Raw genomic sequence first — 22,344 nt, 5'->3', positions numbered from 1 at the left:
CCTGGGATTCTCCAGGCAAGAACACTGGAGTGGATTGCCATTTCCTTCTCCAGTGCATGAAAGTGGAAAGTGAAAGTGAAATTGCTCAGTCGTGTCTGACTTTTAGCGACCCCATGGACTGCAGCCTACCAGGCTCCTCCATCCATGGGATTTTCCGGGCAATAGTACTGGAGTGGGGTGCCGTTGCTTTCTCCCATGACAAACCTAGACAACATATTAAAAAGCAGAGATGTTACCTTGCTGACAAAGGTCTGTCTAGTCAAAGCTATGGTTTTTCTAGTGGTCACGTATGGATGTGAGAATTGGACCATAAAGAAAGCTGAGTGCTGAAGAATTGATTCTTTTGAACTGTGGTGTTGAAGAAAACTCCTGAGAGTCCCTTGGACTGCAAGGAGATCCAACCAGTCCATCCTAAAGGAAATCAGTCCTGAATATTCATTGGAAGGACTGATGCCAAAGCTGAAGTTTTAATACTTTAGCCACCTGATGGGAAGAACTAACTCATTGGAAAAGACCCTGATGCTGGGAAAGACTGAAGGCAGGAGGAGAAGGGGATGACAGGATGAGATGGTTGGATGGCATCACCAAATCGATGGACATGAGTTTGAGCAAGCTCCGGGAGTTGGTGATGGACAAGGAAGCCTGGCGTGCTGTGGTCCATGGGGTCACAGAGAGTCAGACACTACTGAGTGACTGAACTGAACCGATATGAGCTTACTGTTCAAAGAGGCCTTACTTTGAACATTCTTATGAATAAAACCATACTTTAAATGCTTTTGTCTGTAAAGTTCATGTATCATAACAAGTTTGCTTTTGGGGAGTTCCTGCTTCTAAAGAGACTTAAAGCTCAGAGTTTCCAGTCTCAGTGCCTCCAGACTGAGGTCTGTCCCTCTGCTGCATGTGGCCCACCTTGCCACCCTCTTTGTTCTTCCTGGTTTTCTCCAGTGCAGTGAGCATATGAGAAGAACAGGACTGTACAGTGGAAAAGACCCAGAGGTCTGGGGTTTGAATCCTGATTCTCCACTTTTTCTGGCCTTGTGAGCTTGGCCAACATATGTATGTTTGCTGATTATCCGTTTTCTCATCAGCAAAATGAGGATAATAATAGGAACCTGATTGGATGGTGTGTTAATTTCCTAGAACTGCCATGAACTGCCATAAACCAAGCAGCTTAAAACAACAAATGTGTTCCCCTCACAGATCGGAGGCTAGAAGCCCAGATCTGTGGGCTTCTACTACAGATCTGGTAGATCTGTAAGTAAGATCTGTAATTAAGGTGTCGACAGGCCTATACTCCCTCCAAAGATTCTAGGGGAGAATTCTTACCTCTTCTAGATTGTGATGGTTGCCAGCATTCTTTGTTTAATGGCATCACTCCAGTCTCTGTCTCTGTTATCACATGGCCTTCTTCCTGTTTCCTCCATGTCTTCATCTCTCTCTCCTTGTAGGGACATCAGTCAGGAGCTTGGAGCCTGCAAAAGCTCTCTTTCAAAAGAAGGTCAGGACTTCCCTGGTGGTCCAGTGGATAGGAATCCATTGCCTGCCAATGCCAGGCACAGGAGTTCAATCCCTAGTCTGGGAAGATTCCGTATGCCAAGGGCAGCTAAGTGTGTATGCCACAATTACAGAACCCGGACCACAACTCCTGAAGCCCACACACCTAGAGCCTGTGCTCCGCAAGAAGAGGAGCCACGGCAATGGAAGCCCATGCATCACAATGAAGAGTATCCCCTGCTCGCCGCAACTAGCGAAAGCCTGCACACAGCAGCAAAGACCCAGTGCAACCAAAGAAAAGTTAAAAACTGAAGCTTAAATAATTGTCACACTCTAGGGTTGGGCAGAGGGACATGGATTTTGTAGGGACACGATTCAAGCCAGTACAGGTGCTTAGACTGAAATGAAAGCAATTCTTTAGAGCATCCAGGGAGGACTAGTATGTAGTAGAAACTCATAAGTCCCAGGAAGCCATTTCTTTAAAATATAGACTTGATCCCTTTGCCCAACACCCCCATCACCCCCTTCTCTTCTTGGTTATGCTGGGCCACCCTCATCTCACTTTCTTAACATCTTTTGGGGGCTGTTTCTCCAGGAATCTGGCTACCAGCTTCTGTTTTTCCTTTCTGCCATCATGGTGGAAACTCTGACATTCATCTAAATGACCCACCCAATAACCTGCCTCTGGTCTGTAGCACTGTGCCCTGGACCTTACCCTTATCTGCCCTGATCCCACGGTCATTTCAAATACCTGTTCACTGACACCTCCCGTCCTCTTGACCCTGGAATCTCTGCTTTCTCTGTCTTCCCAGTCTCCGGGCATGGATCAAGCTACCCACCCTCTGCTCCCATCCTACCTAATGCTTCTGGTGAAAAATCATACGACTCCACTAAATGGTTTCTTTATGGAGTTATAATTCTTACTCTCAGCTGGACCTTCAGGGCTGCTTGAAAACCCCTTTACTCATTTCAGCTGGGTTTCCTTTCTCATTCCCCCAGGAGCTATTGGGAACATTTGCTACTGGGAACATTTTTCAAGCTCCTTAGCCCCCCACTGACTCAGCCTCCTTTACCGCCTGCCTCCCCGAGCAAACAGAAGCTGTAAAACATGAATTGACGTCTTCTCTACTACCGTGACTCTGACCACCTTCCTCTTCCACACTTCTGTCTTAACACGACTCTAATTCACAGATCAGCTTTGTGCCTGAGTTGAATCCTCTCTTCTGCCCACTCCGTCCTTATATTTTTCATTCCTCCTTTCTCCATGGACCTCTGTGCTTGCCTCAGTCTGTAAACACACTTAAATCTTGCTCATCCTGAAAAGTGCATCCATTTTCTTTAAATTGAACTGCTTTTAGCTTTCTTCTCTTGAGAGAACCAATAATAACTTTACATGTTTCTTAGCTTCTCTGTGCCCGTTTCCTCATCTGAAGTGAACTCAGGATGGTACTTGCCTCATAGGGTTATTGTTAATATTAAATTGTATTTATATCCTTAGGTCATGTTGTTGAAAAGTGAAAGTGTTAGTTGCTCAGTCGTGTCCAACTCTGTGATCCCATGGACTGTAACCCATCAGGTTCCTGTCTATGGGATTCTCCAGGTAAGAATACTGGAGTGGGTAGCCATTCTCTTCTCTAGGGGATCTTCCTGATCCAGGGATTGAACCCACATCTCTCCCATTGCAGGCAAATTCTTTACCACCTGAGTCACCAGGGAAGCATTTATGTAATATTATGTAACACTGTATGTAATTGCAATTACGTAATATTAAGCAGGAACTATAGTACAGTTCTTAGAGCTATATGGTTTTAGCTGTTTGGGTAGTAATAGTATTCCCTGTGGGCTTTGATAGGATTCAATTCACATCACTGGCCGAGCACTGACAGATGATGAAGTTATTGTGTGTGTTTCTGTCCTCAGAAGTATGTCAATTTCTTCAGGGTCAACATTACTCATGTCCATTTTTTTATCCCTAGGGCTTTGTGTAGTAACACACACAGACACACACACTGGGTTGATGTATGTAAATAAATGAGTGCCAGAGCCCAAATGAATTGGATGGAACCATCTTCAGGGTCAATATTACTTCATATCCATCTTTTCATCCCTAGGGCTTTGCATAGTAGCGTGCACACATGCATACACACACACACACACTGGGTTGATGTATGTAAATAAAATAAATGAGTGCTTGAGACCAGTTGAATTGGATGGAACCATTTTTCTCCCTGAAGGGTAAAATTGGTTTGACCTATTTCCAGGCTTTTGTCTGTTCCCATGAGACTGTTTTTACCTCATGTGACATGATTTTGAAGTCTAGAATAATGTTTTTAACACTAGCTAGCATAGTCAATGGAGAAGGCAATGGCGACCCACTCTAGTACTCTTGGCTGGAAAATCCCATGGATCGAGGAGCCTGGTGGGCTGCAGTCCATGGGGTCACTAAGAGTCGGACACGACTGAGCAACTTCACTTTCACTCTTCAACTTTCATGCATTGGAGATGGAAATGGCAACCCACTCCAGTGTTCTTGCCTGGAGAATCCCAGGGACGGAGGAGCCTGGTGGGCTGCCGTCTATGGGGTCGCACAGAGTTGGACACGACTGAAGTGACTTAGCAGCAGCAGCAGCATAGTCAAAGGAACGCATTTGATAGGAGCATGGAGCCTTTATGTACCTTTGGGACTAAGACAAAGGCATCAAAGGAGGAGGGGTTAATCAGTAGTGACTCCCAGAGTAAAAGGGAGAAAAACAAAGCTGGTGAAGGACCAGCTCTGAATTGAGCCCCTACCATCTGGCAACAGTGGGCCAGGGGCCAAGGCTTTATGACAGACAAGACAGATCCTGGTCATTGGCCGGCCATTGGCCATTGGACTGGATTGAACTCATAGTCCAGTGAGAGTTGACAGACCTTTAAAGATATTTTAGGAATACTGTTTAATTACAGTTGTGTCAAATGCTATGGAAGAGAAGCACAGGAGAGCCCAGCAAGGGAAAGTGACCTGGTCCAGTGATGAGCAGTGAGTGAGGGGCGGGCAGAAATGAACAGGGGGATCTGTGAAGTGGATCAGGTGGAGGGACCAGCCTGTTTCTGGATGGAGGTGTTTATGGTAATGTGTTATGTCCATGTCATAGCATTCATCGTTTATGTGGAATCACATAACACAGTCTGCTAAAGGGAAGCTGACAGATTTCAGAGTGATTTGCAGACACACCATAACCTGCATGTGTGAATAATCTGACATAAAAATGTGGGGAGAGGGAAACTCATTTTAGATTAACTTATGTTTTGGTCCAAAGTAACTAACATTATATAGAAGGCTCTTTATGACACTGCTGGGTTTGTTAGACAGGAGGATGGTGAGATTTTAAAGTCCTGGTGTATTAGTAATTTCCTGGGTTTTCCATGCACGCTAAAAAGGACAGTCTTGTAAGGCCTCACTTGGATCAGCTCACTATTTACACTCTCTTCTAAATACATCTTGCATTTTTCAATTGTTGTGTCTTCTCTCCATTAATGTAAATATTGCTCATCACAGAGTCTAGTTTATCATCCAGTCAAATAGCCTTCCCGCCCCAGCTGAAAGTTGTCCCTCTCTTTTATTGGACTGATTTCCAATTTTACTCCCTTTTTCACTCTAATGTCTTGTTTCATATTGTTGACATATTTCTCATATTTCTATATTTTGTCTCAATATATAGAAAGTTCAGTAAAGACTATACCAATCATGTAAAAGAGTATGAATGATTGAAAGAACAAATACATGAATGTAAGATCTGTAGAGTGGAGAAGATCCCCTGGAGAAGGAAATGGCTACTCAACTCCAGTATTCTTGTCTAGAGAATTCCACGGATAGAGAAGCTTGGCAGGCTGCAGTCCATAGGGTCACAAAGAGTCGGACACGACTGAGCGACTAAGCACCTTAGCACACCTAGCTGGTAGATATCTAATAATTACTGACTGGTACAGTCAATAGGGAAAAATATCATCTGGCTTAAAGTATGTCAGCTCCTTGTCCTCTTTCTTAAAATAAGAACTATGTTCTTTTTTTCTTCTCGGATGGTATGAATCTGAGGCCTACCCAGTGGTGAAAACGGTGTCTCCTTTGTCTACTGTTCATTTTAGCCTAACTGATTGTTTTGGCAAAACAGTCTCCTTTCCATAAACTAGAGAGAGAAATGCTGTCTTTCCAAAGATAATCTCTTAAATAGACTTCTCCAGATGGCTGCTCAAGCTCCATCCAACGGGAGCTATGCAAGTGTTTGATCCTTAGGGTTTTCAGCATTTTTCCTAAAGGAAGTCAAAGAAACTTTCTCTTCCTGGATCACTGTGCCACTGGATTATTTTGGTTTGGGCTGGTATATTACAAAACTTGAACCTGCCCACTAGCCTGATGCCTGTGACCACTCAGTTTCCACTGGTTTTTCAGTTCCCAGTGATTAAACCAAAATAAAAGAAGGTGATGCCATGTCTGGCCAGGGGCAGACGCTGCCAGTTGCCAAAGCCCAGTGTTCATCATACGGTTGACAGGGTCTCTGCTATCCTGGCAGGAGGCACGTTAGACTTTCAAAAGGCCAAGCTTGAAGGAAAAGCTCTTAAGTGAGTGAGTGTCATTTGAAAATGATTTGATGAATAGGACAGTTACAGGCCAGCCATTGAAAATCCCCTATGTGATATATTAGCAGGAATGTTTGGAGCCCACATGGAAGGTAAGGTCTGCCTTTCCCACATGCTGCCCTTCATAGCTGACACATTACACATGTCTCCGGAGCGTAACATATGGCTTCCTGAACTTGCAAATGGGGCCCAGCGTGCTCTGTTGAAATAGTGTCTGTTTAAACAGTCTCCTGGAGAAGTGAGCCACAGTCACTAAAATAGTTAATTTCATGTCTGCGAATGTCTTCTCTAGAGCCCTTTAAAATGTGTGTGTGTGTGTGTTTAAGGAGCATAGTAAAAAATTTGCAAATTTAAGGCTTTGACTGCCTTTGAAGGGGTTGTGAACCATCCTTACTAATTTGTACATTTTGAAAGACTCAGAGCATAAACCAAAAATGGAACAGTGCAGATCATCTAATTCAAGCCTAATCATAATCACCTTTTTTTTTTTTTTTTTTTTTTGTCTTATATGTGCCAGGCCCTTTATATTAGGCTGAGCGGTAAGGAATCCTCCTGCCAGTGCAGGAGACATGGGTTTAACACCTGGGTTGGGAAGATCCCCTGGAGAAAGGAATGGCTACCCACTCCAGTATTCTCTTCTGGAGAAATCCCATGGACAGAGGAGCCTGGCAGACTATAGTCCACCTGGTCGTAAGTTGTTTAGCGACTAAACAACTACATTGTATAACCAGGTAGAATTCCTTCCAGTTTACTCATAGGAATAGAGAGACTCAGATGTGAATGACCTGCTCCATACCACCTAAATGGGAGGTTTTGGTGCTGGAATTTCAACTCAGAAGCACTAAAAATCTGAAGCGTTATCTTTCTCTATGCCAGGAATTCTTAATTTGGGCTTATGGATGGGTTGGGGGTAGGGATTTTAGCTGGAGAACCCTCTTTTGAATGCAAACATTTGTGTATTTGTGCATTATCCTGAGTAAAGTCCATATGTTTATCAGATTCTCCTGGAGGTTTGTGTGGCCTCCTAACAACTGTATTTTGACAGCAGGCTCTGTTCAGTGTAGAGACAAGAAGACAGCAAGTTAAGAATGCAAACCTTCCAAAGGCATTTGATCTGGTGTTGGTTTGACCAGAAAATGAACCACAAGTCTTCTTTCTAAACTCTGTGTGTGTGTGTGGGAAATAAATCACATATAGAGAAAAGTGCAATAAACGAGAATGTAGCCTTTAGTGAACATCTGTGCATGCTGCATGCTGTGTCGCTTCAGTTGTGTCTGACTGTGATCCCATGGACTGTTGCCCACCAGTCTCCTCTGTTCATGGGATTCTCCAGACAAAAATACTGGAGTGAGTTGCCATGCCCTCCTCCAGGGAATCTTTCTGACGCAGGGATCAAACCTGTATGTCTCGGGTCTCTTACATCTCCTGCATTGACAGACAGGTTTTTTACCACTATCATCTGGGAAGCCCAGTGAACATCTGCAAGAGGCACTATAACCAGGTCAGGAAATTGAGCCAGACTCTAGAAGATGTCCCTTTTTTCAGATGCCATGCCTCTACCCAAACTACTATCTTGATCTCTATGATAACCTTGTGCTTTTCTTTATGGTTTTACCATCTTTATATATATGTACCATTAAACAATATGGATCCATTTTTCCTATTTTTATCTTTATACACACACAGTCATACTATCATGTTCTTTGGTGTTTTGCTTAGTTAATTAGTGAAAGTTGTGTCTGACTCTTTGCGACCCCATGGACTATACAGCCCATGGAATTCTCCAGGCCAGAATACTAGAGTGGGTAGCCTTTCCCTTTTCCAGGAGATCTTCCCAACCCAGGGTTCTAAGCCAGGTCTCCCGCACTGCAGGCAGAATTTTACCAGCTGAGCCCCGAGGGCAGCTACTTTCACCAGTATCGTTTTAACTGTCTGTCCCTGCTGTTGCGTGCGGTTGTAGTTCGTTCACTTTCATTGCCGTGTTGTATTCCATTGCTTGGTTGTATTGTAATTTATTTATCTTCTGTTATTGGATATTTGATTATTTGTAAATTTTGCCTATTATGAGCAATGCTTTCATTAACATTTTATACATGTCTTATACATGGGTTCCACATGCAACTCCTAGGGAAAGCCTAGTATATTTATTAAGCTTTTGTAGGAAGTGAAATACTTACTTCCATGAGGCAAAAGTGAAGAATTCTTCTCTTCTCCCATCCTTGTCCTTAATAACACTTTGTGGAGGAAGAAAATTCTTTCAAGTAAATTCTCTGCTTAGGCTTAGCATGGGTTCTGATTGTCCCCAAACTTGCAATCAGAGCAGTCGTTGAACCTGGATCGGTCCAGGGCTCTCTCCCCAGCCCTACCCACCAGCTCACTGAGACCGGAACCTCCAGGATGGGGCCTGGGGGGAGTCTGTGTATTTAACCAGTTCCCAGACCATTCCCGTGACTGGGAGACCCTGATGAATTGATGAGGTGTGGATCCTTGGTTGGGAAGAGGTTTGGAGGAAGTGTATCTATGATTAAAATCTTGGAAAATTGGCCTTAGAAAGAAAAGTTGAGGGAGCTGGATTTGTTTAGCTTGTGTAAAAAAAAATCTGAAACATGATTAAATAGGTTTTTTTTTTGCAAAAGGATGAAAGAGTTTTAGAAATGAAAAAAACATTTCCCAAGTTAGAGATTGTGGAAGAAACTCCTACTAAAGTCAGCAGATACTGAGCATTTACTCGGCACCTCGGGGGTAAGAAATAAAGGCTGTTGTCAGTGCCTTGAGGGAACTGGGGACAAAATGAGTACATGCTGAGCTGGCGCACAAAAGCCAGGACGTGATATTTCATCCAGTCTAGACTGCAGGCTTCAGTGGAGGTGAGTGGGCAGGCCCTTGGGAGGAGAAGCCGAGAGAGAGGTCACCAGCAAAGGCCGGAAGCGCCTGCAGGGTGTGCGCTGGGCTTTAGAAGGCTGCCCCTCTCTGGGTGGAGGGATGGGATGACTGCACTCTGAAGCAGTGATGTCTATTTATTTTTTATTGTGATACCCCAGTAGGAAATATATTTTATATCACTACATACTTAAAAGTTTCATGGAATGTTTAGCCTTATTACATATTATGCATGTGATGCTTAAAATTTCTTTTTATATTTTGTTATTATTTTTTTTAATGTTGGATTAACCCAGTACGAGGTTGAAAACACTGTTCTTAGGGGGCCAGGAGCCCAGTGTGAAGCAGAGCTGAGTCTGCCCTGAGCCTGCCTTATTGGGATTGCCAATAAGGGAGAGGGGTTCCCTGAGAAGTGGTGAGAGAGGACTTGCTGATGTGAAGGTGGGCTCCCGAAGTCTTCCTCGATTCCAGAATGTGAGTGAATTACTTTGGAATGTTATGACAAAAGTTCCCACTTTACCTATCGTGGGTGTTGAGCCAATAGACACAACCAAGCCAGAGATTTGGAGAAGGAAGGATTAATTATTGAAGCAAGTAAGGGGGACACTGGGAATCTCACCCAAACCAGTGCCTCCCCAACAGCAAAATGGAGGAAATTTTAAGCTAAGGGTACATCCATATTCCACTAGAAAAGACCCTGATGCGGGGAAAGACTAAGAGCAGGAGGAGAAAGGGACAGCAGAGGACCAGATGGTTGGATGGCATCACTAACTCGTGAATTTGAGCAGACTTCAGGAGATAGTGGAGGACAGAGGAGCCTGGCATGATGCAGTCCATGGAGTCACAAAGAATTGGACATGACCTAATGACTGAACAACAACATTCATATTCCTGCAGGGGCTTGAGCAGAGGAGAACTCAGCATAGAATTGGAGTGTAAAGATCAACACAATCCGAGCTTTAGTTAATTGAAGTCAGGAGGGTCAACATTATCATCTCATCCTCCACCTGGGTGGGGGCCTTAGTTCCTGCCGGTATGTGGGTCGGTTAGTGGCTCAGTCGTGTCTGACTCTTTGCCACCCATGAACTATATAGCCTGCCAGGCTCCTCTGTCCATGGACTTCTCCAGGCAAGAATATTGGAGTGGGTAGCCATTCCCTTTTCAAGCCAGGGATCGAACCTAGGTCTCCTGCATTGCAGGCAGATTCTTTACTGTCTGCCACCAGGGAAGCCCTTCTCAAAAATGTATTGTTATTATGTCTATCCCTTGAGGAGGAACTAGGACTCTGCTTTGTCACTGCATATTGTTTGGCCGCCTTTTTCTGTTTCTGCATTCCTTGTTTTCCCTGATTACTGAGACTTGTTCAAGGGCAAGCACTGTGGCCAGACTCATCACAAAATGGCTTAGGACAGAGTGGCTTCTCTTTTGTCAAGAAAGCCATTCCTGGATTTCTTTCTTTAGGGATCCCCTAACCTATCTGCTTACAATACCAGATATGACAGTGGGGCGTCCTTCATATGAAGAAAGTTTTTCAACTTTCCTGACAAAAATGGGGTGTCCAACAATTCAGTTCAGTTCTGACACTAATGCCCTGGAGTTAACATCTGATTCCACAGGTTAAAGGGCTCAATCCCACAAGATTGCCCCCACTTCAGATGCCAGATTCAAGTCCTCGGCCAACCATATGTCTCACTGACCAGCTGTAAAGTCCAAGGGTTCCCACGGCCCCTTGTCCAGGATTGACAATTCACTAGAAATACCAAACAGAACCCAGGAAGGCACTTCACTTTCTAGTGTCAGTTTATTGTACATGATACAATTCAGAAATAGCCAGATAGAAGAAATGCTTGGGGCAATGTATGGAGTGTGTGCGCACATGCGTGTGGGCGCCCAATTCTTCCATGGCTTCAGCAGCAAAACCATGCTCTCAGCATGTTTTTTTTTTTGTAACTAAGCAGGAAGCCATGGGGCCCCCCAAGACAGACCCCTCCCCTGTATCCTCTGCTGTGGGTCCTCTCTGAAGTACCCAAATAATAGTATCTCATACACATTTCCTGAGTTTTTCAGATGCTAGAAAACCACCACTAAATGGAAGAACTACTTGGTGATCAGGAGCACGGAGCCCCCAGACCTTCTGGGCCCTAAGAACAGATGCTGTTAACCACCCATCAACCAATCAGAGAATTGTGCAGGAGCCGATCACATACCCTCGAACGCCCCCTCCCTCACCTGACCTTTAGAAATGCTTTGCTGAAACCTTCAGGGAGTTCAGAGTTTTGGGGGGGCCATGAGCCACCCTTTCTCCTTGCATCTCCCTGCAATGAACCATTCTCTGCCCCAGATTCCAACATTTCAGTTTCTTGGGCCTCGCCGTGTGTTGGGCACAGGAATGTGTGTCCGGTAACAGATGCACATGTAACTAATTTTAGGGAGCCCCTGCAATCAGATTTTTCTCAACCAAGAGTTGAGTGCCTTAGTTGCACTGAGAAGGAAAATCCTTTCATGTGGCCTTTCTTTGCTTAAGTACTTTCAATCATGTCCTCTGAGATTTAATATCCTTTTGATCTTCCCAATCCAGTTTTAATTGGGTCAGTTTAAGTTAGGGAAGGATTTTAAAAGACAACACTAATAATGGAGCAGTTGGGATGATGTAGATAGGAATAATTGGTTGGAAATGTGCTTCAGTAAACGTTTTTTGTTTTGTTGTGGCTTGTAAAGTGCAGTCTGGAGGAAAGTAAGCTGCAATCCTTTCTCTTAGTGTTTGCTACATTTCGTCATTAAGTAAAGCCTGCGATTCTACTGACACACACTTGTGCCTTGGGCAATGTATTTGTTCTGTTCCCCTTCAATAAGAAGCCTGATTTGTTTTTTATAAGTAGTATTTTAAGACATGAATTTATTTTATTATTGTTATTTTTTTGGCCAAGCCATATGGCATGTGGGACCCTAGTTCTCTGACCGGGGATCAAACCCACGCCCCCTGTCTTGACAGTGTGGAGTCTTAACCGCTAGACCACCAGGGAAGTCTCAGGAAACTTGATCTGTAATAAAAGATAAAACCACGGTCTTCTCTGTGAGTAAACTGTAGGAGAATGGTGGATAATTTGGCTTAGACACGTTCTTTCTTTGCTAAACAGTTTTGAGCTGCACTGTTCTATGTGATATCCACTAGCTACTGGCACTTGATATCTAAAATTAAATTTTGAAATTCATTTCCTCAGTCTCACTGGCCACATTTCCAGGGCTCAATAGCCACACGTGGCTAACGTGAGGTTGGTGGTTGAGGCCAGATAGTTGCTTGTTGCGGGGAGAGGGGTATCCCGAGCATTGTAAGGTGTTTAGCATCACCCCAGCCTCCACCTACCAGATGCTGGTAGGACTCCCTAGTCATGACAATCAAAACTGCATGTCAGGATTGCCAAATGTCCCTTGAGGGGCAGTCACCCCTGGTTGAGAATCACTGGCCCAGTGGCTACAGTTTTGGGACAGTTGCAGATATAGAACATTTCCATCATCACAGACTGTGCAATTCTAGAATAATTCCTAGCAGAGTTTGGCTTTGGACATTTTCTAGATTAAACCTTTTAAGCTTTAGAGCAAGGACAGTGATCATTCAGTTCAAAGCCTTGGGAAACTGAGACACACACAGGTTTTTTTTTTTTTTCGGATGACTTAATATCTGAAGCATGTAAGTACCCATGTGGTGTTCTGGACTTCATGCAGCCTAGAGGACGGATGCACTTTCTCTGTGTTCTTGCACTCAGTGATGGCAAGGAGAAGGAGGACTTCCCCTTCATGAGGAAAGGACAGAGTCCTGAGAAATGGAAGATGTCCAGCCCTGAGACTCTCAGAGAAGGAAACTTCTGACTTGAGCCCTGGGTTACCTCTTCTGTGGCCTGTGGCTTTCTTGAAAGCCCTGCCTCTAGGCTAGGGTTGGAAGGGGTGCTAGGGCCATCTACTGGCCCCACCCTTGCTCTGAGAGGCACAGTCTTACTGGGTTTTCTGGTTCGATGAGTGCAGAGAGATGCAAAGTGTCCTGAGCCCATGGAAGACTGCAGTCCTTTAAAAGATTCCCTCTTGTTACTTTTAAATCTCCAGTATCTCCTCTACATTTTCCTGGAAGTGGTCCATGGCAGAGTCTTTACTATGAATTGCCTGGTGATTCTTATTTTCAGGGTCACAGGAAAGCAGCCAGCCCTAGAGACCTGTCTGTAGAAAGTGCTGGGGAGAAAGGAAGATTCCCTTTCGGGGCAGAGGTGTCCATCCCTGGAAGCGCCAGAAAGTACGCTTAGCAAGGGTGCGGTGGGGGTATGTCTGGAAGGCAGGCTGGGCTTGCAGTTTCCCAGGGGCTTTGAGGTGATCCAGGGTCTTTTCCTCCTCTGTGAATCCCACGTGCCTCACACGCCTCCTGTTGACTCTTCTTCCATCACGAGTTTGTTCTCCACTCTAAAATCTTCAGTGGCTCACTGCTGCCTTTCCACGTTGGACACTTCTTAGTACTCAAGGCTCTTTTTGCTCTGATATCAAGGTCTTCTGTATCCCTTAATAAGATTAGAAATTAGTTTTTGTGCTGCCGAAAGCTTTCCTGTTACTGCCATTTGCAGAATTATTCTCTCGGGGCTGAGGGTCCGTGGAGGTGGACGCTTTGCTCGGGGCCATTTGATGTGTAATAGCTTGTTCAGGAAGTTTTGTTTCTGGTAATATTCTGTTGAGTTGGAAGCCTAGACAACTACTTAAAACCAGCATACAACTCAAAACTGCAGTAAACGGGCCGGGAGAAGTGACAGCAAAAGTAGATGGGGGCGTCGCATGTGTAAATCCTCAGGCTGCCTTGGGCTGGTGGCCGGTTGGTCCTGTCCCTTTATGGGCCCAGTGAGCTGTGGACCAGGTCAAAGGTCAGTGTTCTGCGGTGCCAGCTGTCAAGTTTAGCCGCAAATAAGCTAATGTGTAAACTGGCCTCTTGGTCTTTGAAAGTTGCTTCATCTTCCCCATTTCAGTTGAAAAAAGTTGCTTTGTTTCAGAGTTTGGTGACCGGCCACTATTTCATTGAACTGTGGATGTTTTCTTTTGGGAAACCAGCCTTTTTAGGTGTCTCCATGGTGAAGGGAAAGGTATTTTTAAAGTTGCCCATTGCGGGGCAGGTTCTCATTTGAGTGACGGGGAGGGTGGAGAGCGGGGACGTTCTGGATCCTGAAGGCAGGATAGCTGTGGCTGCTGTCACTTACTGGCTCTACGTGTCCTCTTTGCTCCACAGACCAACGAGTGGAACAAGAATGATGACCGACTGCTGCAGGCCGTGGAGAATGGAGATGCCGAGAAGGTGGCCTCGCTGCTGGGCAAGAAGGGGGCCAGTGCCACCAAGCATGACAGCGAGGGCAAGACCGCGTAAGTTAAAGAGATCGGCTTCTGACAGCTGCTTCGGGGTTCTCAGCTTGTTCTCTGACGTTCTCAGGATCCCTAGGGAAACTTTGCAAGTGCAGCTAGTACTGCCCCCACCGCCCACCCCTTGTTAAAATATGTAAGAGGATATTTTAGTCTAGTTCCTCTCCAAGTTCCAAGTAACACATTTCAGTTTTGCCTTGAATGGTTACATTTGTTCCTGGTGTAACCAAAGATTTTGCCAGAGAACAAATAGCACCAGCCTTGTAACCAACTAACTGATAGGTGGGAAATGAATCTGATCCCAGATTAGAAACAGCATAAAAGAGAAAGTTTTTTTTTTTCTCATAACCTTATTATTTATAGTATTTGTTGTTCAGTCGCTCAGTCGTGTCCGACTCTTTGCGACCCCATGGACTGCAGCACACCAGGCTTCCCTGTCCTTCACCATCTCCTGGAGCTTGCTCAAACTCATGTCCATTGAGTCAGTGATGCCATCCAACCATCTCATCCTCTGTCTTTCCTTACTCTGGTCATTTTACAGAGAGGTTATTGACTTTAGATTTCTAATCTGGACTTTTATCAGCTAGGATTGTGTAGTCCTCACACCTCAATTTCTTCACTATGCAGTGGAGATGACAGTATTCAACCTCTAGGGTAGTTATGAGAATAAAACAAGATACTGACATTGGTTGGGTGACCCCAGAAGCAGGCTGTGAGGTATGGATTTGAGTGGAAGAAGTTTTTATAGCCCGTGATCTCAGCAAGTGGACAGTAAGGGAATGAAGCCTCTATAGCATGTTATTGATAGGTTACTGCTATGAGCAACTGAGACTCATTCCTGCTAAGGACCTCTGGGAATCTGTCTAGACTTAGAGTAGGTGTTGGCCAACTATGGCCCAACTGTCTGCCTTTGTAAATCGGGTTTTGTTGGAATGCAGCCACACCTATTCATTCAGCATTGTTTGTGGCTGTTTTCTGCACTGCAAAGGCAGATTTGAGTCTTAAGACAAGGACTGTGTGGCCCACAAAGCCTAACAATTTAACTAGTTTGCTTACCCCAGGTTTAAAGTATGCTTCAGAGTTGTCCCAGTATCCTTGCCTAGAAAATTCCATGGATGGAGGAGCCTGGTGGGCTACAAGTCCATGGGGTCGCAAAGAGTCGGACACGACTGAGCGACTTCACTCACTCACTCACACAGAGTTGTCCCACCCAAGGGGTAAAGAAACTGGGATATCTCTGATCTCCTAACCCTGCAAGGTTGAGTGCCTTTGCTAGGGGCGATAACGCTTATGGCCAGAACACCTCTAAAAGGATGAAGGAGGGGCACCTACAGCCATAGATGCCAGGTGTAAAAAGCTGCACAGTGCCCAGCCCACAGTAAGCACTTGATAAAGCCAGCTCCCTTCCTTTCTTGTCCTAGATTGCTGTTGCTCAATTCTGGCAGCTCTGGCATTAGACTCTCTTGGGATGCTTTTATTTTTATTTTTTGTCAACTTTGTTTTTGATTCTGCTGCACCTCTTGTGGGATCTTAGTTCCCCGACCAGGGGTTAAACTCATGTCCCTTGCATTGGAAGGTAGATTCTTAGCCACAAGACTGCCAGGGAAGCCCACCCTGGGGTGCTTTTTAAAATATGGATGCTATGCCCATCCTGATGTTCTGAATCATTTGGTCTAGGCAGAGGACGAGGAATTCATATTTTTAAAAGTATCCCATGTAGATTCAACCAGAGAGAACCATTCTCTGGAAATTAGATTGAGTGTAGATTGAAACATAGGTATCAAGAATAAATGGCAAATTGTCAGGGAAAATTGTCCCACTGAAAGTGCTATGCTGCGTGCTAAGTTGCTTCACTTGTGTCTGACTCTTTGCGACCCCGCAGACTGTAGCCCGCCAGGCTCCTCTGTCCGTGGGAGTCTCCAGGCAGAATGTGGGAGGGGGTTGCCATGCCCTCCTCCAGGAGATCTTCCTGACCCAGGGATCAAACCCACATCTCTTATGTCTCTTACATTTGCAGGCATGTTCTTTACCACTAGCGCCACCTGGGAAGCCCGAGATTAACCCGTCTTCCCAGCACCCACAGAAAAGGGTGATCCCATAGAGGAGCCACAGGAAGCTCAAAGGGCTAAGCTTTCTGTAGGAACCAGGCTAGCCAGCACATAAAGGGGAGAGGGTACACGTTCTCACACAGGTCAGGGTCTGGTTCTGTAGGTGATGCGCTTGTCCTTTCAGCCAGTCACCCTAAGTTGAACCCCACGCCCCCAGCCTCAGCTTGACTTCTTCTTGGCAGAGGCCTGTCTCAGGTGTGGGCACAAGGCCATATCCCTGGGAGCCCTGACTCGCCAGTCAGGGTAGTAGGCTGGCTTTGGGGGTTGCATCAGTTGCCTATTCAACCTTATGTAACTGTTAGTTCTTAGGTCTCTTGCACTCTAGACTATAATTTCCTTGCTAGAAGGGACTGTGACCTTACAGTTCCCAGCTGAAATTATCTAGCCAGTGGCTTGGTTTATAGTATTCTTTTTAAAATAATTTTATTTATTTTTGGCTGCACAGGATCTTCATTGCCGCACGGGCTTTCTCTAGTTGTGGTGAGCAGAGACTACTTTCTGTTGTGGTACATATGCTTTTCATTGTGGTGGTTTCTCTCGTGGAGTACAGGCTCTAGATGCCTGGGCTCAGTAGTTGTGGCACATGGGCTCAGAAGTTGCAGCTCACAGTCTCTAGAGCACAGGCTCAATAGCTGTGGTGCAGGGGCTTAGTTCCTCTGGCATGTGGGGTCTTCCCGGACCAGGGTTCGAACCCGTGTCCCCTGCATTGGCGAATTCTTAACCACTGGACCACCAGGGAAGTCCTATAGTAGATAGCCAATAAATATTTGTTGGATGAGTTAATTAACCTTTTCTTGTGATGCTACATTTGGAGTTCATGCTCTCTGAGCTACAGTGGCAGAGGCCACCCTCTTAAGCCTGTGCTGAGATTTTTAGCAGTAGGCCCGGTGCCTTTGTATTACTCTATGTACCACCATACAGCTTTCTAGGCTCCTCCTCCTCCCAGTCTGGCTCTGCAGATGTCTGCACAAGACAAGCTTTATAGCCATCCCAGAGAAAGGGAAGGGAACTGTTCATGAGAGTTTTGTCCAAGACAATACTCACTAAAAAAAAGAAAACTTAGATTAGCAGCTTTGCCATAATTATGATCACCTTGATCAATCTGTGCCTTTTGTTAATAAGATATTCCTTATGTATAGAACAGATGGTCAAATTTATTTTCTCTTATCTCTCTTTTTTAATTGTAAAATATACACATCATAAAACTTACCAGGTTAGCCATTTTAAAGTATCCATTTTCGTGGCATTAAGTACGTTCACAGTACAACCATCATCATCACTAGTTCCAGAAATGTTTCATCACCCCGAAAGGAAACCCACACCCATTAAACAGTGACACTCCTTAACCTCCCCTCCCACTCTTCCTGGTGACCACTAATCTGCTTTCTGTCTTTATGAATCAGCCTGTTCTGGATATTTCATATAAACCGAATCATACTATATGAGGCCCTTGGTCTCTGGCTTCTTTCAGCTTAATGTTTTCAAGGTTCATCCTTATTGTAGCATGAATCAGTAGTTCATTCTGTTCTTTTCAACTAGAAATGCACACAGAAGTTATAAAAAAAAAAATCACCACCTCCATTTAAAAGATGATAAAACTAAGGTCCATGTGATGCATCGCTCCCTGAATTAACCCTGAGCCATTTCTAACATCTCTGCCTTTGCACTTATAAGCCACCATTTTTCTCTTCAGTGACACCTAGGTAGAAAACGAGAGAGACTCTATGCAAAAGGAAGAGAGGAGGTACTTAATTTTTCCGTGCAAGATTTTTCATAAGACATCATCTGCTAACATTAAACTTTTCTGGTTGGACTGTTCCTTTTTGATTTTTAAAGTTATTAACTGATAATGGTAAGAATTTAGTTTTCAAAGCCACCATAGAATTAAATCTACCTGACTTCATATTTTCTTTCAAATCTAATGGTCTTAGTGTTGAGAAGGAAGAGGGGGTGCTGTGGGGTTAGAAATCATCTCTCTTGTCCCTTTGTTTCTGTGTGTGTTAGTCGTTCAGTTGTGACTGACTCTTTGCGACCCCGTGAACGGTAGCCCTCCAGGCTCCTCTGTCCATGGTATTCTTCAGGCAAGGATACTGAAGTGAGTAGCTGTTCATTTCTCCAGGGGATCTTCCTGACCCAGAGATGAAACCCAGGTCTCTTGAATTGCAGACAGATTCTTTACTGTCTGAGCCACCAGGAAAGCCTGTCCCTTTGGTACCACGTAATTCTGCAAGGCCAAGTGTCTGCTGTAACAGTGAGCTCCAGGTAGCATTGTTCCCTTGGTTTCAGCATTCTTACCTTGCAAGTCTACACTTCTGGCTTTGGGTTAGTCTAATCTGTGCATTCCTACCTGCGTGTATGTGCATGTCCCTCAACCTATAGAGACTTTGCTGTTCTTGTTCCTGTTCTTTCCACGTGCATCTGGTTTGGTGTCAGGGGAGTGGGGAACTCCCTAGGAGCAGTTCTGAATTCAGGGCGGACCAATGCAGAGTGTTCCTCCCTCAAGAACGCTTGCTCCATCAGCCCCCTGGAGCTTGCAGGGCCTGCATTTGTTTGAGGATGTGTATAGAATGTTTTGCATTTGTCTCCAAAGGGTAAGACTAGATCACATACCTGGAAGTTAGGTCCTTGACAGGACTTGGCCTCGTTCTCTGCCCACTCATTAGGGTTTACCCTTTGATTTATGCATACCTCTGTATCAAAATGAATTTGGAGGCCTGTCTTCTAGTGAGCTTTTGTGATAACCCATTTTGTCATCTTGCTCAGTGATGCACAGGGTTTTCCTATTGCCTAACAGCCTGGAGTCCTGACTTTGACTTTCAAGGGCCTCCTGGTGGCCCTGCCCTTGTTTTGCTGTTTTCTTACTCGTTTCTTCTGCTGGAGGTGGCACTGTCTGCTCCCTGCCTTCCTCTCCTGTGAGACCATTTAGGTGTTTGCCCCAGGTTCTCTAGTCCAGAATGCCTTCCTCCCTGATATTCTCAGTCCTTTAAAAAAATTTTTGTCTTCTCTTGGAAATACTAGAATCTTGATTGAAAAACTTGATGTAGAAAAGCCTCTACAGCTTAAATATGATCTATATTTTTTGGGGGGCCATGCCATGTGGATGCAGGATATTACTTGCCTGACCAGGGATTGAACCTGTGCCTCCTGCATTGGAAGTGCAGAGTCCTAACCACTGGATTGCTAGGGAAGCCCCCAAGATCTGTGTTTTCTGAATGACTCAAATCCCTTACAACATGGAAGCTCTGTGAGGACAGGGATCCTATGATTTCAGTGATGGTGTTGGTTTCTCCCACTGTTCCAGGCATATAAGAGGCACCTGGCTGCTATTTGTGTAAGTGAACTTTTCAGCATGGTTCTAATGGAGAAAACACTCTTTTTTGCTGGTACTATCTCATAGGTAAAGTTGTTAGGGTTGAACTATCATGGGGCTCAAGAGGAAAATAGCTGTCCTGGTGAACATCACAACCCGACACATGTCTCTCCCAGCTTCCAGTGCAATTTCAGTAGAGACAAACTCAGCCCTCACTACCTAGAGAATCAGACAACCCAGAAAGTCCCAAGAATGAGGCAGCCATCTCGGTTGACATTCTCCAGAAGCTTCCATAACCCAAGGTCAATAACCAGATGGGTGGTTTAGTAATTCTTCAAACTTTTCAGTTCTTCCTGGAATATTTCCTTTAGGGAGAGATAAGAAACCTTGTCTGAATTTTTTTTTTTCCCTCTAAAACTGATCTAAGAGGGGTTAAAAAGGGGGTGGAAGCAATCAAATAACTGAAATTCATTTCACAAAGAGTAAAAGAAGGGTGATGTCTTGGGTCAGAAGAGAACAAAATAGAGCCGGGCAGAGAGCTTCAGCTGCGGGCTGTGTTTATGGCGTCAAGCTTGGCCTCCCTCAGCCCATCTGTTCTCTTTCCATGGTGGAGGTGAGGAAGGGGGAGATGCCATTGCCCTAAAACCTCTCACCATAGAACAAGCTAATTGTTTCAAGATTGTTTCCCCTACATTTGGATGTGCGTTTAATTAAAGTTATGTGTGTTTGTTTTAGGAACAACCAGACTAAATAAAATCACTGCTGGGACTGTGGTATTTGAAGAAATACCACCCAGCCGTGTGTGAATAGAGACAAATATATATATATATATACACACACATATATATATATATGTATGTTGTCTGCATCCATGTTTAGCCCACCTTTCAAAGACCTGATCTTTTTGGCTTTGAAAACAAGAACTTGACTTGGTGGCACTTACATGTAAAATAGAGGAGGTAGTCCTCGAATTCTGCAGATCAATATGAAAAGGGGCTTCTCTGGCCGGTGGTTTGTTGTACTTCTGACTCTTCCTGTTTTCTGGAAGAGAAAACAAGAGATTTCCAAAACTGAAAACCCTTGGAAATCAGTCTTGGAAATCAAGTCATACCACCTGGTTGCCTTCTCTCACAGCTCTCAAATTCATTTACCTAAAACTGCAGTATACTTTATGTGTAATTGCAGCCTCCTTCTCAGCAAAATCGCCTTCCAGGCAAAACCACCCTGTGTTTTGTCTATATCCTGTTAATATCTGGCAGAGGGATGAACTGAAAGCTATAATTTCTTTATAGCATATCTACTCTGCTTCTGGTCAAGTGCATTTTTGAAAGTGACATAATGTCTGTTCCTGTCTTGCAAATGTACCCAAATGTTTGCTTCTAGTTGGGAGGTATTAAAGTGCTCCAAAATCATTCATAAGCACATAACAAAAAAAGGGAGAAAATATGGTCCTTGCCTACAAGATGCACAGCATCTGGCTGAGAAGATAAGACCAACGGAAGTACTGGAGAATAATTAAGTGCTAAATCATAACATACTAACTGTAAGGGGTTCAAGATGGGAAGAGGTGGTGATGCACTGGAGTAGTGAAGGAATGCTTCCTGTGATGCAAGGTGGCCCCGAGAGAATGGGTTGGGAGGATGTGGTGGGGACAGAGGAAGTGGTAACATCCCAAATGGAAAAGAAAAACAATACCATGGTCATTATTTCCTTCCCTTCCTCCAGAGCTTATCATAGCACTTCAAGGTCAGGGACCCACTTGGCAACTAGATCCGTGGTTCTCAACCTAATTCCCATTAGAAGCTTCCTGGACAGCTTTGAGAAGTGCTGGGCATCACCCTCAGAGCTACCTGTGTAATTCCTATGGGGTGCAGTCTGGGCATGGGGTTGTTTCAGCACATAGGTGGCTTGAATGGTCAGCCCAAGCTGAGGACCATGGTGCTGGTCACTTTGCAGTGAGACCCCAGGCTTTATAGCCCAAAGCTTCCTATGGGTTTTCCCTCATGACAGGTTCCAGGGGGACTGAGGAAGGCCCAAGGAGCCCAGGTGAAATGTTTTCTAGCATACATGCACGTGTGTGTGTGTGTGTGTGCGTGTGCGCGCGCACGCGCTTAGTTGCTCAATCGTGTCCAACTGTTTGTGACCCCATGGGTGGTAGCCTGCCAGGCTCCTCTGTCCATGGGGATTCTCCAGGCAAGAGTACTGGAGTGGGTTGCCATGCCCTCCCCTAGGGGATCCTCCCAACCCGGGGATTGAACCCAGTCTCCCACATTGCGGGCAGATTCTTTACTGTCTGAACTACCAGGGAAGCCCATCCACACATACATGTATATATCATGCTTGTGCACAGAGTAAAATTAAAATGAAAGATAAATTTTGTCATAAATTACGTTAAAGTTATATAATTCACAAGGTGTTTATAGGGAAATAGTGTCATGGGTTAAAGCTGAACAGATCAGGTTGCAAAACTGTGCTTTGGAAGGAAGACTTGTAACCAGGAAGTGGTGCAAATTGATGAGAATAGATACAGGGATTAAGAACTACAGTGATTAA

At 44.8% G+C, this 22,344-nt stretch overlaps 1 protein-coding gene across 4 annotated transcripts in view; it reads left to right on the top strand.

Moving 5' to 3' along the window:
* The window catches only part of RAI14 (retinoic acid induced 14), a 161,848-nt gene that overhangs the window by 86,011 nt on the left and 53,493 nt on the right, over nucleotides 1-22,344 (top strand). For all 4 annotated transcript variants that reach the window (XM_070357661.1, XM_070357662.1, XM_070357664.1 and 1 more), the window contains exon 3: nucleotides 14,246-14,376. In XM_070357661.1, coding sequence (XP_070213762.1) covers nucleotides 14,246-14,376 — 131 coding nt within the window. The remainder of the gene's footprint in view (nucleotides 1-14,245; nucleotides 14,377-22,344) is intronic.

Source organism: Bos mutus, chromosome 20, assembly GCF_027580195.1.
Source record: "Bos mutus isolate GX-2022 chromosome 20, NWIPB_WYAK_1.1, whole genome shotgun sequence".
NCBI lineage: Eukaryota > Metazoa > Chordata > Mammalia > Artiodactyla > Bovidae > Bos > Bos mutus.
This window is presented reverse-complemented; position numbering and strand designations above follow the sequence as displayed.